The 17,529-nt window shown below is 38.2% G+C and overlaps 1 protein-coding gene across 1 annotated transcript; it reads left to right on the top strand.

Annotated features, from left to right (window-relative positions):
• Positions 1 to 4,845: 4,845 nt before the first annotated feature.
• Positions 4,846 to 16,787, top strand: jam2a (junctional adhesion molecule 2a). Its single transcript, XM_060860888.1, has 11 exons — positions 4,846 to 5,076; positions 10,714 to 10,779; positions 10,888 to 10,998; positions 11,960 to 12,109; positions 12,289 to 12,476; positions 13,133 to 13,235; positions 13,385 to 13,492; positions 14,712 to 14,724; positions 15,090 to 15,161; positions 15,565 to 15,598; positions 16,068 to 16,787. Exons 1-11 carry the CDS (start codon positions 5,028 to 5,030, stop codon positions 16,104 to 16,106), a joined length of 933 nt encoding a protein of 310 aa, XP_060716871.1. The 5' UTR covers positions 4,846 to 5,027; the 3' UTR covers positions 16,107 to 16,787.
• Positions 16,788 to 17,529: the final 742 nt, after the last annotated feature.

Genomic DNA, 17,529 nt, shown 5'->3' with positions numbered 1-17,529 from the left:
CCATCAAGGCTTTGTCCATTGTATAGTTAGCATCAATCAGAAATACGTAGACTGGGCAATTCTCATAATACAGGATATATATAAATATAAACCTATCATGTAAGAAATAAATGGTGAAAATATGCTTAGAAATTAGAATGTAGCAGTATTTAAACACCGAAAGTGATCAAAACAACTTAAATCAAGGAAAAATAGAAGCCATGCCTGCATTCTCTTCACTGCTGCTAATAATAATAATCATTTAAGGACGTAAACAATGATTTGCTTGAACAGAACACATTATTTACAGTTTATAGCTAATTAAATACGAAATGTTAATAGAGAACAGTACAGTACAAGGTGCCTAAACTTTCTCAGAATATTTATGCTGAGATATAATTTAAACAATGAATTATTTAAAGCTTAATTTATGGATTTGGACTAAATATGTCATGAAGATAATCTTTATAACATCTAGGTTTATTGACAGTTCAGCAAATGCACTTTGCATTATAAGTGAATTTTTTCTGACCATTTCTCAGTACAGCATGAGGTAATCACATACAATAAGGACGCAGTGGACAGAATTTAGCTTAAAAAGAGCTGGAGTGACTTTACAAACCTGTAAACGTGTTATCTGTTGCCCAGTTAATTGGTCAAAAATGGCCAGTGAGATCACATGACATAACCCAGCACTGCATCTGTTAGGGTTTAAAGCTCTAGAGGAATGTCTCCTTTTGTGGAGTGTGTTTGTGTGTCATTGGGGTGTGTTACTGTAATGCATGTCTGGCCTTGTCTGGTCATCTGGAGATGTGTGTGTTAGTGAGAGTGTGTGTTCGTGCAGGCAAAGTCAGTGGTCAGCATTTTGGCTGAACTGAGACAAAGGCCTTGTTGTGTGACTGTCAGCCCTTCAGCAACTGGTGCATCTGTCGCGTGGGGACAGGTGGCGGGATTTAAATGCCTGTGCGGTTGACAAGTTGCGATTCCACAATTATTTCAATCCATCTCACATTTAAAACAATATAGCTTATTTACTAAAGCTTAGAAAAACTCATTACAGCTTGTGTGTAAGTTTATCCCTAGTTATTTATTTTTTTTCTAATTTGTTATCATTTGTATTGTGCTATTAGTGGTGTAAAGTTACACAAGTTTGAATTTAACACTAACTCTGAAGAGTCATCAGCACTTAAGACTTAAGACCATTTCTACAATTTACAATCTAAACATCTGCTAATATTAAATGGTATCACAACACTGTCATGTGTGATTATTTGTCTTCGACTGCTTGTGAAGTTATTGCCTGAATAACTTCTGAGTTTTTCTGATTTAAAAGTGAATTTCCTCCAGAGTTTTGCAACATTACATGTTGAATCGAAGCTTTTGAGGTCGGGTGACCCAGCTGTTGTCTTTACTCAAACTTTAGACCACAAGCAAGTGTGTAAAGGGATACTTTGGCCCTGCTCTGAAGAAAAACACACCGCCTGCTGCATGATGTCGAGCCAATGGAGATATTTGACCCACAGCCCATAAAGACCAACAGTGTTAATGCCTTCATGATGCCAACACATTCTTAGCATTAATCTTTCTACCAAATACCTAACAAATATTAAGCAAAAGATTTCTTTGTATTGCCAAAATGAACAGATAAACAATTTAATATTAGACAAGGTCTAATATTGATTTCATCAAATCCTAAGCAAACACATAATCCACTTGGCTAAATTAATGCAGCTGGCAGCGCTAACATAACACTGATCATTTGCATTATGATCATTTGTAATTACACTTGTGTGTGTGTGGTGGTATCTGATGAAAATTTTCTTGATCAGTTGAGATATATTAGTGCTAACCTAAGGGTTGAAATATCTTGTTTCTTCTAGGATAAAAAGTGTAACCACTTTCACAACATTGTTTGTCTCGTCAACATTGCACATGCTTTCAGTTTGGCTTACAAAATTTAAAAAAAGAGGACTCGCCAACATTATTCAAAGGCTGTGTTATATGTGAAGCATCCAGGTAAAAAACATTCATTCATTCAACTTCATTCACTGTTGTATTGTGTGGAGGTTGTGTTGGATCTGGAGAACATCGCAGAAACACTGAACGCATGGCAGGAGAACTCACTCCAGATTGGAGGTCAGTCCAGGACACCTTGCATGGACATTAACACACTCATTCACTTGGAGCAATTTCACATAGCCAATCAAGTCAAGACTGTATTTTTTTGACAACAAGCTTAGGATTCCACCCAATGCTACTCAGTGAGCTACCATGAGATGCAGGTCTAATATGTTTGTATTTTAATTCACATGCATACAAACCGGGGGGCACGTTGGCTTAGTGGTTAGCACGTTCGCCTCACACCTCCAGGGTTGGGGTTCGATTCCCGCCTCCACCTTGTGTGTGTGGAGTTTGCATGTTTTCCCCGTGCCTCGGGGGTTTCCTCCAGGTACTCCGGTTTCCTCCCCTGGTCCAAAGACATGCATGGTAGGTTGATTGGCATCTCTGGAAAATTGTCCGTAGTGTGTGATTGCGTGAGTGAATGAGAGTGTGTGTGTGTGCCCTGTGATGGGTTGGCACTCCGTCCAGGGTGCTATCCTGCCTTGATGCCCGATGACGCCTGAGAGAGGCACAGGCTCCCCGTGACCCGAGAAGTTTGGATAAAAGCGGTAGAAAATGAATGAATGAATGAATGAATGCCTACAAACCTATAGAGACATTACAATGTATTCATTGAATTCAGGTGTTCCAATCACTTCCATGGCCACAGGTGTATAACATCAAGCACCTAGGCATGCAGACTGCTTCTACAAACATTTGTGAAAGAATGGGTTGCTCTCAGGAACTCAGTAAATTAAAGCGTGGTACCATGATAGGTTGCTAATAACTATTCCACAGTAAACTGTGAGTGCTATTATAACAGAGTGAAAGCGATTGGGAACAGCAGCAACTGTAAGGCCACGTAAAATCACAGAGCGGGGTAAACGCATGATGAAGTGCATCGTGCACAGAAGTCACCAACTTTCTGCAGAGTCAATAGCTACAGACCTCCAAACTTTGTATGGCCTTCTGATTAGCTCAAGAACAGTCCAAAGAGAGCTTCATGGAATGGGTTTCCATGGCCAAGCAGCTGCATACAAGCCTTACACACCAAGTGCAATGCAAAGCATTGGATGCAGTGGTGTGAATCATGCCACCATTGGACTCTAGAGCAGTGGAAACATGTTCTCTGAAGTGATGAATCACACTTCTCTGTCTGGAAATCTGATGGACGAGTCTGGGTTTGGCAGTTGCCAGGAGAATGATACTTGCCTGACTGCATTGTGCCAAGTGTAAAGTTTGGTTGGGGAGGGTTATGGTGTGGCATCGCCCCTTAGTTCCAGTCAAAGGAACTCTTAATGCTTCAGTATATTAAGACACTAAGATTTCAGGCTCCCAACTTCGTGGGAACAGTTTGTGGATGTTCCAACATGATTGCACACCAGTCTAGAGGAATGGTAGAAACGCTCTAAACCTTGTGTAAAGCCTTCCCAGAAGAGTTTCCATAACTCCATAATAAACCCTACAGATTAAAAACAGGATGTCATTAAAGTTCATGTAAAGGCAGACGATATAGTGTATGTAGATGCCTGAGCATCATAGCAATATGGGATTTTTGAACATCACATTCCAGATTTAGTCCCACATGTGTCGTGTCATAATAAACTCCACTCTTCTGGAAAGGATTTACACAAAACTTTTGGATGTGTATGTGGGGATTTGTGTTCCCCATTTATTCAGCTACAAGAACCTTAAGCCCTATTCGGACGGGATTAGTTTTGCGTGGGGGTAAAGTAATTATTACCAGAGCTTCTCGGTGATTTTAGTCCCGTCCGAATGTGCCATCTCGGTAATCATTACGGACAATGTCAGTAAAGATTACGGCGACTTTTACCTTCTGTAAAAAGGTCCGGAAAAATGACCTCAGGTAATACTAATCCCGTCTGAATAGGGCTTTAGTGAGTTAAGGCACTGATGTCAGGTAAAGAGGTCTCAGTTCATACCAAAGGTGTTCAATGGGGTTTAAGGTCAGGGCATGACATTTGAGTTCTTCCACTCTATCCTTAACACACAATGTCTTGATGGAGATTGCTTTGTGCACAGGGGAATTGTCATCCTGGAACAGTGTTTGGGCCTCTTAGTCCCATTGAAGGAAAAACTACAGCATACAATGTCATTAAAAAATTCATACTTCGTGCTTTGTACTTTGCAGCAAGTGTTTGAAGAAGATTCACATATAGGTGTTAAGATATGATGTATAACATTACACCCCCACCCCTGACACACACAGACACAACACTTAATGACCTGTTAAATAAAGTAGATTTCCAGCTATTTTAATGGAATCACTGTAATAAAGTGAGGTTACGTCAGGAGTCTCATGTATTAAAGAAAACATTTACAGAGAAAATGTTTCATGGAAAGTTCAGAATGATGTTCAATACTCTCTCTCCTGCCCTCACCACTTCCTTCCTTAGTGAATGGCACTTGTGGAAGACAAAAATGGAAGAAAAAGTAAAAGAACAAAAACAATTCCCTGTACTCGTATGGTACATCTACAATAATTAAGATCAGCACACCGTGCACATGATTATTTCATATTATATCAGTTATGATGTAAAAGATTGATCCAGATAACATGTCATTTATTACACAGTGTCTTTTCGGTGTATAGACCCTTTTGGCGTACCATACTCTATGTCTTAGAGAGTAATGGGATACAAGACAGGAGAAAGTCGTGCCTCGGATTAAAAGGTCTTGTCTGGCACACACACACACACACACACACACACACACACACACACCCAACCACACACACACACACACACACACACACACACACACACACACACACACACACCCAACCACACACACACACACACACACACACACACACACACACCTGCTTAGAGAAAGGAGAACATTATAAACTCTCAGACAGCGCCGGACTCTCGTTATCATACTAAGCTCCCAGAGGATAACGAGACAAACTCCATAATCAGGATAAAATGAAGAATCCTGTTTCCTTGCCAGTATTTTTGCTGCTGTTACTACAGAGTAAGTAGACTGATTTTTCACCCACCTGCTCTTCTTAAGGCTTTTAATGGAATTAACTTGTAGGCTACTTAGGATGTGGCTGTTTTTCTCTTATAAAGCATTTGACATATTCATATGAGTTTAAATCAGTATGAAACTATATAAATACTAAAAATGTTGTGTGTGAAAATACTGTTTTTTTTTTTGTTTTCTATTCTAGAGAATTTCTTTTATGAATGGGGGTTTTTACATTCAGCTCTTCAGGGCTGGGATGAAATTTTGTAGCAGAATAATTTGATATAAATTAGAAATAATAAGAATAAGAAGAATTCAATAATAAATAAATAAACAAACAAACTTATCTAAATATGTGACTATCATCCCGACTGACTGTTATTTAGATTAGTGTGCACAAAGTGCTAATACAATGCTGACAGTAATACACAAACAACACACAAGGCTGCATTCTACACATATTCATCTGTTCTGTTAGGGATCAGCCTTGTGTTACTGATCAGCCTTCACTTACTGATGTGCTATTCATTTACCCTCCTTTTTAATAATAGGCATTGTACAACAAACATAGTGTGCATTTACGACATGCTTGTTGTACAGTGCATATTACTAAATAGGAGGAAAAATGAATAGCACATCAGTATTTGAATAGTCAAAGGCTAATCGTTGTTTGTACGTTGAATTTTCCATGTGAGGGATCATTCACATTGATTGCATGAGGGATTTACACAGACTGCTTTTTTAACTGAAATAAATAAATAAACAAACAAAACAGAAATTTATGGTGCTGTTAATTCAGCAAAGGCATCAAACTGAGAACTTATCACTACCTTAGCACTTGTTGGTAATAAAGACCTACACACATATTTTATTTCACATTTGTAGTACCAGATGAAGCACAGCACGGTGTAATCAGACAATAGTGATGGTGTCCATATTTGTGTGTTTTTGTAGAACAAGTCGAGTCTTCATTTATAATCCACGGGAGGTTTCACAGTAAAACACTTAACGTGTAAAAGACTGATGAGTCCATCTGATCTGATAATCTGTACTTTATGTGTGGTTATGTAATTATTAAGCTTAACGAGCTCAACCGTGATGTTTATGATGCTTGCAAAATATTTTAGAAATATTTCTATTTTCTCTGTTCTGTAAAATGAATACAAAAGTATAAAAGTCCACCGTGTGTCCTGAGTTCATACTCCCTGTGTCCCTGTGTAGATTAAACAGCTCAGAAAATAAATGGATGGATGGAAGATGTAGAGAATAATTACACAAGAGTGTGCTTCTGATTCTGCTCCTCAGAAGTGCGTAACAAAGATTAAACTATTAGCTGTGTAAACTCTTAACTAAGGGTGAACTATTAGCTCTGTGTGTGTGTGTGTGTGTGTGTGCAAAGGTGGGGCTATCTGTACCAGAGCCACCCGTCTGAGCCAGCTGTTCCCTCTGACAAGTGCAGAATTACATGCACACAGAGAACCTTTGTTTTCTTTCTCTGTCGTTCTTTCTAACCACTTGCCAAGTGACTTACATGAGAACATTTATAATTTGCCATGAAATGATGCCTCTGAGTAACAATGGACCAGCAGTAATAAGCATATTGTGGTATTTCAGACCTAGGGGGACAATAGTATAGATATATTTAACAGATTTTGTCACAAAGACACATATATGACATATTATTTAGGGTTACATGGCGGTATGTTGCTATCTCACAGGTTCTAACTCGATAGATCCTTCTCTTAATTTTCTGTGTGGAATTGGCTGAAGTGTGAGCCTGACCAAGATAACATGATTATTAAAGATGAATAGATGATCCATCCAAATGATCCATCCATTATCTACACCACTGATTTTATTGGGTTGCAGGGAACCTGAAGTCTATCCCAGGAGACTCAGGGCAAAGGTAGTACAAACTCAACAGGATGCCGGTTACAATCACACAATTTAGAGATGGCAATCAGCTTACAAAGCATGTCTTTTGATTGGGGATGGGAATAGAAACCAACAAGGCATGTGGAGAACATGCTAAATCCACAGATTGCATAGACAGGAATCAAGCCCCAACCCTGGAGATGTGAGGCAGCCTTGCCGACCACTAAGGCGCCAAGACGCTTGATTTATATAATTAAATTGAATAGTTATTTTTCTCTTTATGTAGTGTTACAGCTTTAAATTGCTTGGAGTGCTTTGTGTGTGCTGGCTGTTACAGTTTCATCAGGAATGTTAAGAGGAAGTGTGAACAGCTTCTTCTTATCTCCTTCTTTTGTCAAAGTGTCCGAAGTGTGTTAAAAGGCCACCAGCCACCTGATTGCCTTGTACAAAATCCTTCTCTATTTCTTGCTTTCCTCCTCTGAGTATCGCTCGATGTTCCGGCCAGGTTGTTACAATGGAGTTCAGACGGAAAGTGAAATGATAAGATGCCTGCTGCAAGGCCATGTCTGACATAAACTTTGCCTCCAAACAGTTTTGATAGCTTCTGTTTTAGGAATGAAGGAGTAATGTGGAGTAAACTCGTAAAATCAGTCCAGAGTGAAGACAAATGCGCAGGACAATTGTGTTTTTTTAACTGTATCTTGGAGTAGTAACTACACAGATATCCTTATCCAGACATAAGTTTTTTGTTGTCTGTAAACTGGACATATGCTGCTAGTGGAAGACTCACACAGTAATTAAAGTTAGGACACTTTATTGATTCCATGGCGAAATGTTTACTGTCTGTAACAAAGGGCTGACACCGTGGGCTCCTTACAAACATGCTAAATAAACTTTTCCTCACAAAATTCCTCTGTTTCCACAAAATAACCGTGACATACTTGAACAAGCATGTGAACAAAATCAAATCTGTCATTTGCTTTGCATATATAACATTATCCCAAACCGTTACACCTGTTTTTAATAATAAGTGCCCTCTCACGTCGATCTGAATCGACCGTTCTTTTTATTGTACTTTGATGATGGCCAAGATTTCTGAAAGCCCATAAAGCAGTGGAAAGAGATATTAATAATAAACAGTAGGACACTTCTCTCACTTCTCAGGAAATACTTTTAATACTTTGTGTACATATTAGAATACAAAATGATTTTAAACAGAACTTATATGAACAGATGGACACTCCTGGTTACACAATTTAAAAAAATATTTATAAATCACTATCTGGTGTCCCCGGATGAGGACATGTTCCTTTCGGAGTCTGGTTCCTCTCAAGGTTTCCTCTTCATAACATTTTTCTAACTCCCTAAAACCGTTTCCTGTGACTCGCTCATTAGCTATAAATATATTTATTCCTCTAAAGCTGCTTTTCGATAATGTCCGCTGTTAAAAGCGCAATACAAATATATTAAATTATAGATTGAATTTGTGTATATTTACAATTTAATATTATATTAGGTTTTATTTGACCTACAGTTGAACATTTAGATTTGATGCAATATTTACTCATTACACTTTCCTGTGTGAATGACATGCTGTGTATTGATACTGAAGCTCTCCTTGATGGTACAGTTCTGTTGTTGTGAGAGTTTGTGCCTTTGTATTCTTGCCTTCATATTTACTGCAAGAAATCCCTTCCAAAAGTGAGAAGTTAATTTATGTCGATTTGGCATAACTGAAAAGGAAGTGATACTGAAAACAGGGTCAGGAAACACCACCTGAAGGTTAACTGGTGATAACCAGAAGCCAACAGGGAGCACTTACAGACCGGGAAGCTCCTCTATGAGTCAGGAAACCAACAATCAGTGATTCTGTTTATCTTTTCATTTTCGCTTTTGATTAGATTTCCAATGTCCGTAAACAAGGCACTTGTCCTCTAGGATTAATTAGAGTGACTGTGTGACTCTAACACAGTGTTTTATATTAAGTGTGACATTCAGCTCAGCCACATATCTGCATCTGTATTGTTTTCTTACGTAACCCAGACTCACCTGCAGGAGTCTTTCTTTTATTCTTATTTACACAAAGAGTCAGGAACATATTTCTAGTACTTTTTTTTTTTTACTATAAGTAGTAAAAGAGTGTGCAGTCGGATATGAAGCTTCAGGGGACAAAGAAAGACTATGATCATTAACACGGGCGTATGTTTCACAGTGCAGTCTCATGTGGTGCTTCACAAAGCTTTTACTGCATCTTTTATTTAAAGTGTCCACTTTATGTTTGTTTTTTAGGATGTGGAACCATTTCAGCTCAATTAGAAAATATTACTAGCCGGTACAAGTTATTTTTGAAGATTGTGTAGCCTCATTCTCCTACTGAATATAGATTTGAATACTTAAATGTATTTAGAACTTCCAACGAAACCAAAGTGTTGTATTTTGTAACAAGAATCATTCATTTCGAGACAATAGTGAATGAGAATATACTGAAGAATTGCAAGCGAATGGCGAATGGTGGCGTGATGATGTGACGCATGACCTATGCGTAGAAACAGGATGATGAACAATGGTTGTGATGCCTAATCCAATCAGCAGGGAGGAAGGGCTGCACCTGTTTCCTGTTCCTGAATGGAAGTCAGCCATGGTCTCACTTTCAGGAAAGCCAACCTGGTCGCTGCTTTTTCATCGTAGCGTGCGTGTTTGTATGGCAGCTATTTATGTCCAATCTGGATATATTTTTGGTAGCTCATTTACTAGACAACATTGTGTGGATAAATATAACTTCCATTTGGGGGAAGAAACCAAATTTCATACAGGATCGTTGTATTATTTCTTGAGAATTGGGGAAAAATATGGTGTATTTACTGCTCTCATTTGGAATATCGTTCTTTGATGCAGTTTTTTTCTATCCACAATTCTGCATTGAAAAACTAAACATTAGACTCGTGGTATATGTTTGATTTTAACGTGTGCTAATGTTCTACAACATTAGAGTTATTAAGTAGCCATAATGTAGTATTCAAGCAACTATAAAATGGTTAAGGTGTTGGCCTACTGATTGTGAGATTGAATCCCAGGGCCATCTAGCTGCCATTGCTGGGCCCCTGAGCAAGGCCCTTAGTTGCGCTGCTGTATAAATGAGATAAACGTGAGTCTACATTGTAGCTTCTCCTTCTGAGGAAACCTTTAAAGATCATTATTATAATTGTTTCTCTGTACAAGTACAAACTATCAACCCTTTTTACCAGTACAGCATTTCATATCACAGGCATTATAGAAATTGACTTATTGGACAATTTCAATCAGTATAAACAAATAAATAATTTTTTTGCCACAAGTCTGATGTAGTCAGGACTCAAGCGGCGGTTGAAGACCTACTTATTCAGGAAACACTTCAACTAGCACTTCTTTCCTTATCTTTTGCATTAAAAAAAAAAAAAAAACACCTTTGACACTTTCATTGTAACTTTGAACAAATGTTTTAAACTCATGGTATCTTAAGTATGTAACTTAGTGAGCCAGCATTAATGTATTCAATGTTAGAGATTTAAGCACTTATGTACATCGCTCTGGATAAGGGCGTCTGCCAAATGCTGTAAATGTAAATGTAAAAAGCTATTTATTTCAGTTTGTGACACTGTGGATAGACTGAACACTGAACGTCATCAGTTAACTTGTGTGCCAAAAGAAACTACATGTACCAGACTACATGTACTGGGAAAAGAAAGAACTTCTATTTATATGTGAACAAATCTATTGTCTCGATATTAGATGTTCCTGTTGTTCCTGTCACAGTCACCACCTCCAGCCCCGTAGTAAAAGTAGAGGAATACTCAGGTGAGTGAAGTTTGGTGAGAAACGAGAGACGACGTAACGCACATCTCAATCAGATCAATTATTGATATAATTCTATATTTCTTCTCATATTCTCTCTTTCCTTTGTAGAGGCCAGGCTTTCTTGTGAGTTTAAGACAGAGAAAGATCAGAATCCTCGCATCGAGTGGAAGAGAAAGGAAACGGGCACGTCCTTTGTGTACTTTGATAACAACTTCACAGGTGAGTGCCCTACTTTTATCTAGAACATTATTGTTTACTGACCCAGTGCATCCAAGAGAGCCATAAGGCCCAATTACCTTTAGGATAGATTGAATTAGAGAAAATAATCTGAAAAATAAATCATATGTACATTTTATTTTCCATTGTGACATACACTATAAACATCTGACCATTGCTCTCATATGCAGAACATCTCTTAACCAAATCATGCACTTTATTATGGAGTGTGTCTCCTTTGGCTGCTGTAACAGGAATGTGGTTGTTAGGATACATGGATGGACGGACGGATGGATGGGTGGATGGATGGATGGGTTGGGTTCATGGATTTATGGATGGATGGATGGATGGACGGATGGATGGGTGGATGGATGGATGGGTTGGGTTCATGGATTTATGGATGGATGGATGGATGGATGGATGGATGGATGGGTGGGTCGGTGGATGGATGGGTGGTTCGGTGGGTGGGTGGGTGGATGGATGGGTGGGTGTGTGGATGGATAGATGTATGGGTGGGTGGATGGATAGATGTATGGGTGGATGGATGGATGGGTGGATGGATGGAGGAATGTATGGGTGGATGGATGGATGGATGGGTGGGTGGATGGATGGATGAGTAAATGAATGGATGGATGGACTTTATTAATTCCATATTGCTTCCACCACAAGAGCATTAGGCACTGATGCTGGCTGAGAAGTCATTCAGTTGTTCAGTTTATACACAAGATGTTCACTGAGGTTGAAGTCAGGACACTTGAGATTTTCCACTCCAACCTTGGCAACTATGTCTTTTTGGACAGGCATGTTATGATGGAACAAGTTTGGGTTCCTTAATATAAAGTGTTTTAGAATATTAAGCACAATCATGTGGCAAACGTTTGGGGAATGCTCACATATTGTTCTGATGGTGTCTTTTGGCCTTGTAGTGTATAAATGTGCGATCATCATCGCTTTTGTTCCACAGGACCTTTTGTGGGACGTGCAAAGATCGAAGGGGCAACAATAACATTACAGAAGGTGACCCTGAAGGATGCTGGAGAATATCGCTGTGAGGTCAGCGCTTCTACAGACTCAGTCCAACTGGGAGAGGCAAATATCACTCTAAAAGTGTTGGGTAGGTTTGTGTGATGGCTATACAGTTTATTTTCACTATATATTTCCTTCACCATTATTCTCTGCTATCTGCACATTGCAAACTTACAGATTTGTGTTAGAATAACTTAGAGATTTGTGTTCAATGTGGAACGGCTGATTATATGTTTTACTCAAAATTCTTTGCTTCCTCTGCATCAGTACCTCCACACACGCCGACCTGTGAGATCCCGAGTTCTGCACTTACTGGGTCTGTAGTGGAGCTGTACTGTAAAGACCAGTACAGTATTCCTCCAGCAAGTTACACCTGGTACAAAGACAAGATGCCAGTCTTGCCATCGCGCCATGCCAATACCACTTACTCTGTCAACAAGGAGACAGGCATTCTTGTGAGACCAAATATTATGTATACAGTATTTAAACACCAATGCTTAAACATTACCTTTATAGGTGTTCAGTTAGAAGGATGAGGAAAATAAAAAAACACATGAAGCCAACATTCACGTTGTTTCTAGCTATTGTATTCTAGCTAGAGAGAGAGAGAGAGAGAGAGAGAGAGAGAGAGTGAGAGAGAGAGAGAGAGAGAGAGAGGGATCACAGCCAGTTTTACTTTCTTGACAAAATTGCTTTCTGTCTTAGTAATGATAGCACTGTATTTACATCACAGATAAGGAAAATGGCATCATGCTTGTATTTTGATCAAATCCATAGGAACAATAGAGCAACTATAAAGTAGTAACGTTCCTCTGTGCTCATTCATTTTGCACTGCATTTACGAGACAAATCATTTATCAGTGTAAATGCGAATCCGGTACATGATTACATTGTTTTTTTGTCACCTACATATAAAAACATTTTAATAATTCAAAGTCCAGTTAAATCTCTGTTACAAAATAATCTCACTAAATAAACCCAGACATGTCGACTTGACCCAACATTTCCAACACATGCACGTAGACAAGCAACCCAAACAGCCCTCAGTGTGAACATGTATGAATTCTTAAGTGTTTGTTATTGGCATATTAATGTTCTCTCTTTTGAATAGGCATTTCATAAAGTTACAATAGCTGACGCAGGACTGTACCACTGTGAGGCCAACAATGGGGTTGGAAAGTCAAAGAGCTGTGTAGGAAATCACATGGCAATTGGTGAGTGTGTGCTTCCATGTGGTGACGACTAGCAAATGAATACATATCACTTACTGTATGATCGCTGCTGTTTACTTACCACAAAGTCTTCAGCTTATTTTTCCACGAGTTATTTTGCAATCATCTCTTTTCTCATTTTACCCTCTCAGATGATTTAAATGTTCCAGGGATCGTGGCCGGGATTGTAATTTTATGCCTCGTTGTATCTTTATGCACTCTTGGGGTCTGTTATGCTCACCGACAAGGCTACTTTAACCGTAAGTTTACAAAAACTGATTATTACTACCCGTGACCATATGGCTGCATCGTTAATTGTCTTAAAGAAGTTGTTGCAGTTGTTTCCTTCATAACGTTAGCTAATTAACCTATGATCCATATGACCGTTTGGTGCTACAAAACAAACCAACACCACGCTTCACAGTTGGTACGAGATTGTTTGTTGTGTTTGGTTTTTGCCAAAAATGTCCACACGTCTACACCATTTTGTTCAAACCTTAGTATTTTTCTGTTTTAGCTATCATGAACATAAAAATGTGTGCACAGAGGCTTTTAAGTCACATGATGTTGCTTTTGGGTTTTTCTTTATATATCTGAGTGTTTCTTAGCGTGTAAGATCACTACTCCTGAGAAGGATGGGGATTGTAGTAGCTCAGTGGTTAAGGTGTTGGACTAAAGCTCAGGTCATGAGTTTAAATCCCAGGTCCACTGACCTGCCACTGCTCTGCCCCTGAGCAAGGACCTTAACTTTCAGTTCCTTAGATGAGATAAAGATGTATGTAAATTTAAGATGTCAAGTTTCTTAAAGGTATTTGTAAACAAACAATGGACAATGTTGAATTTCAAACAGTTTGGAGGAGGCCTTATAACCCTGACCTGATAGATGAGCAGTAACAGTTACTTCTTTGTGTTCATGGAGATGTCTTTTCTTCTTGGCATGATATAGAAACACACCTGAGTGCTCCAGAACACCAAACATAAGACACACACCTTAGGTTTGCTTCTATATAGAAGTCCTCAATGATTAAATAATCATGTGTCATTATTAACAGGCAGCTACTAATTATTCTCTTAATGATTGGAATTAGGAAGGCTGTAATTATTGTTTTTTTTAACTGGATTCTAAATTTTGGTTGGTGAGAAAACTGTATTTAAATAAAAAAATAGAAATATCATAGGGTACTGTACTTTTTGTTCTTTGTTTTTTCCCAGGACTTTAACTACAGAGCTGACTTTTTTCTAATTCAGAAACCCGTATTAAGGAATCTAACCTTGTAGTGTCATGCACAGTGTTTATGGAAATGCTTTTCCACCCTATTTATTTAAAATAGCAAAACTGTATTGTTATTAAATTGTCTGAATAATCGTCGTACGCCTGATTGTACTAGCAAGCTGAATATTGAGGTAAATAAAAAATTTAAACCTATTTTCTGTTTTTTTTTCTTCTTTTGCTGTTGCGGCTTCATCTCTTCATGGAAGGACACAGAGGAAGGTAAGAATACTGACTCACCGAGAATCAGATTTTGTGTGTGTGCGTGCACGCGTGCGTCCCAAACTAAAGTCTTAATCTAAAACCCATCTAAAAAACGTGGGGAACATCACTGGCTAAACCTTACTGTACTTAACTGTCCGTTTAAATAATGGCTTAAATAGCATAAAATGTGCTTGGTTTTCCATCTGCATTGACTGTAGTAGAGTAGAATATTTTGCATGCAGCTGGCTAATCCCACTCTTCATTTTTCCTCCCAAAGTCATTTCCACACACTCATTGGCTGTGAAAGATTAGCATGATGAACAGTGTGCTGTTGCCCCCAACTGTTACCTCTGACCTGTTACCACCATGACCCCTTATTGCAGGTCATTCTGGATCCAACAGTGTCATGGAGTGGCTCACATCAGCAGCCAGAACCTCAACAGATCAGAGGACATGTGAGTTAGACAGAGTGACTGATAAAAAAATGGGAGAAATAGGAGCACTAACGGCTGAAACGCATGAAAAGATGGTAAAAGATGATCATTAACAAACACAGCTTAATAAACCTGAATAAATTCACCAACAACCCAAGAACAAGCCTTGAGGTTAGATATGCACAGAAACACCGGCCAAAATACGGACAGCTAAAAAAATGAGACTAGTGGAATCACCTTAGCTGATAGAAACAAACAGGTTCATGTCTAGAGCCACAGTGGTTTATTTTTAGGACAATACTCTTTTATTAAAAGCACCAATAATTGTTCTGGAGGAATTTGCCATTATTTTAGTTTCTTGCCAATTACCTACTGTTGATAAATGTATTGTTTTTAATATATGTGGTGTATTTTTCCCCTTTAGCCCTCATGCTGGTTATGGACCTCCTTCACAGAATGTGAGTATTAAGTGCTCTGAAATGTATCTATAGTTTTATTTTTTACATAAAACAAGAGGAAAAGTTACATAGAGGAAAGGTTCAAAAATCAAGAATTCAATTCACTGAAATTAGATGGCGGAATGTTTTTACCCCCTCAACATGGTCTCACTTGCAAATTCATTAGCAACTATTTAGCATGTATATTGGTGTGGAGGATAGAGATCATGCTTTTTCTTACAAACTTGCTTAAAATAAAAAAAAAATTATTTATATTATAAAAAAAATATTTATTTTGATACTAAGGTCATTTTTTTTTTCATTAAAAATATGTAACTCATTCTCTTTGATTCCACACAGAAATCTGAACGAGTCAATATTTGTAGTGTAAAATTCTTTTAATTGTTTGAAAAATGTTTAAAATCCTACTCATATGTTCACATCTTCAGATTAAATGAATATTTTAAGTTGTACTTTTTAACATTCACAGGTTCAGGACTTCAAACACACGCAGTCATTTATGCTGTAAGAAGCTTTAATAGTTCCTCCAAAAACACACACACACACACATACATACACACACACACACACACACATACACACACATACACACACACATACACACACACACACACATACATTTACAGACCCTGTACCCTGAAAGTGGAGACTGGTGATCCGGACACAGAACCATTTTTCCCCCCGTGCAGGACGGTAATGTGGATCTATCGATCCTCTAAAAAGACTTAATCTGTAGCTCAAGTCAATCAGTGAATTTGTATCAGCCCACCTCTCTGCTGGGTTCTTTTCCCACTACTGCCTTCTGGTGGATACAGTATGCACACAAACATAATCTGAGCTGAAATGTGCCACACTTTGAAATGTTTTAAAAAAGTGTGAGTCTCGCTAAAGCATGGTATGTTGTTACAGAATTGTTAACTTGATGTTTCCTGCGTCTCCTTGTGCCTTGCTAAGGGAACATTACTAGCACTTGCATAAATAAACACAATAAACATTAACCAAGAATTGCGCTTTCTAGAATGTTACCCGTGAGTAAAAACGATCTTTTACTGGATGTAATTATGACTATATTTGTATTTTGAACGGTGCCTTTTTATTTGAACTGTACAGTAACTGTTTTGATTGAAATGCATGAGTGATTTGCTGTATATTTTATCAGTATTAAAAGACCTTTTCTTGTTTTTGCTAATGTTATTAGCTAATGCTAGTACTTTTTACACACACACACAAACCAAAAAGCCACACGCGTTAACATAGTGTTTACATAGCACATAGCAAATACATAGCATTTCTATTCTATTCTATATATTTCGACTAAGGTAAAAGATGTTGCTCTGTATCAGAAGGGTTAAATTATTGGCCTGTATTAAGCAAAGAAAACAACTAAGCAATTAATTAGAATATAATAAATTTTTTTTTTACTAATGATAGAATATTTTGTCAGCTGTGTATGTTTGTGAGGCTGCAGGACGTCGAGCTTAATACAATAAATGCTAACATTTAATGTCGTGTGACTCTGGACTTCAGTGAGGGAAGTGGAGGTTTTTTTCTATTAAACTTCATCACTACTCACCAACAGCGACGCAAACTGATGTCATTAATGTCATCCCCTTTAATGTCATCCATAAGTGTCTCACTTCTGGAAATTTCTGAATTGGTGCCCTTTACCACCGGATCTCTCATCACTGAAACTGCTAGCTACAGCTAATGATTACTACAGAAAGATATTTTGTTTTCTTCTGTACTGAGGGGAAAAAAAACCCCTGAAGATTTACACCATAAAAAGCATACAGAAATCCAGATAAAGAACAGTTGCTTCATGAGCAAGTCAGAGGAAACACTGAGAAAAACTCCCTGAGACATGAGGAACAAGCCTTCAGAGGAACCAGACTCACAACGAAACCCATCCACTTCTGGGTGAAACTGGATTG

The sequence above is a fragment of the Tachysurus vachellii genome, chromosome 24, assembly GCF_030014155.1.
Source record: "Tachysurus vachellii isolate PV-2020 chromosome 24, HZAU_Pvac_v1, whole genome shotgun sequence".
In the NCBI taxonomy this organism is placed as follows: domain Eukaryota; kingdom Metazoa; phylum Chordata; class Actinopteri; order Siluriformes; family Bagridae; genus Tachysurus; species Tachysurus vachellii.
The sequence above is the reverse complement of the archived record's forward strand: the minus strand, read 5'-3'. Positions and strand labels throughout refer to the sequence as shown.

Bases quoted from the DNA above. Each gene is read 5' to 3' on its own strand.
- jam2a (XM_060860888.1), top strand. From the start codon at position 5,028: ATGAAGAATCCTGTTTCCTTGCCAGTATTTTTGCTGCTGTTACTACAG. The intron at 10,999-11,959 runs GTGAGTGCCCTA...TTTGTTCCACAG, and splicing joins CTTTGATAACAACTTCACAG to GACCTTTTGTGGGACGTGCA. The intron at 13,236-13,384 runs GTGAGTGTGTGC...TTACCCTCTCAG, and splicing joins AGGAAATCACATGGCAATTG to ATGATTTAAATGTTCCAGGG.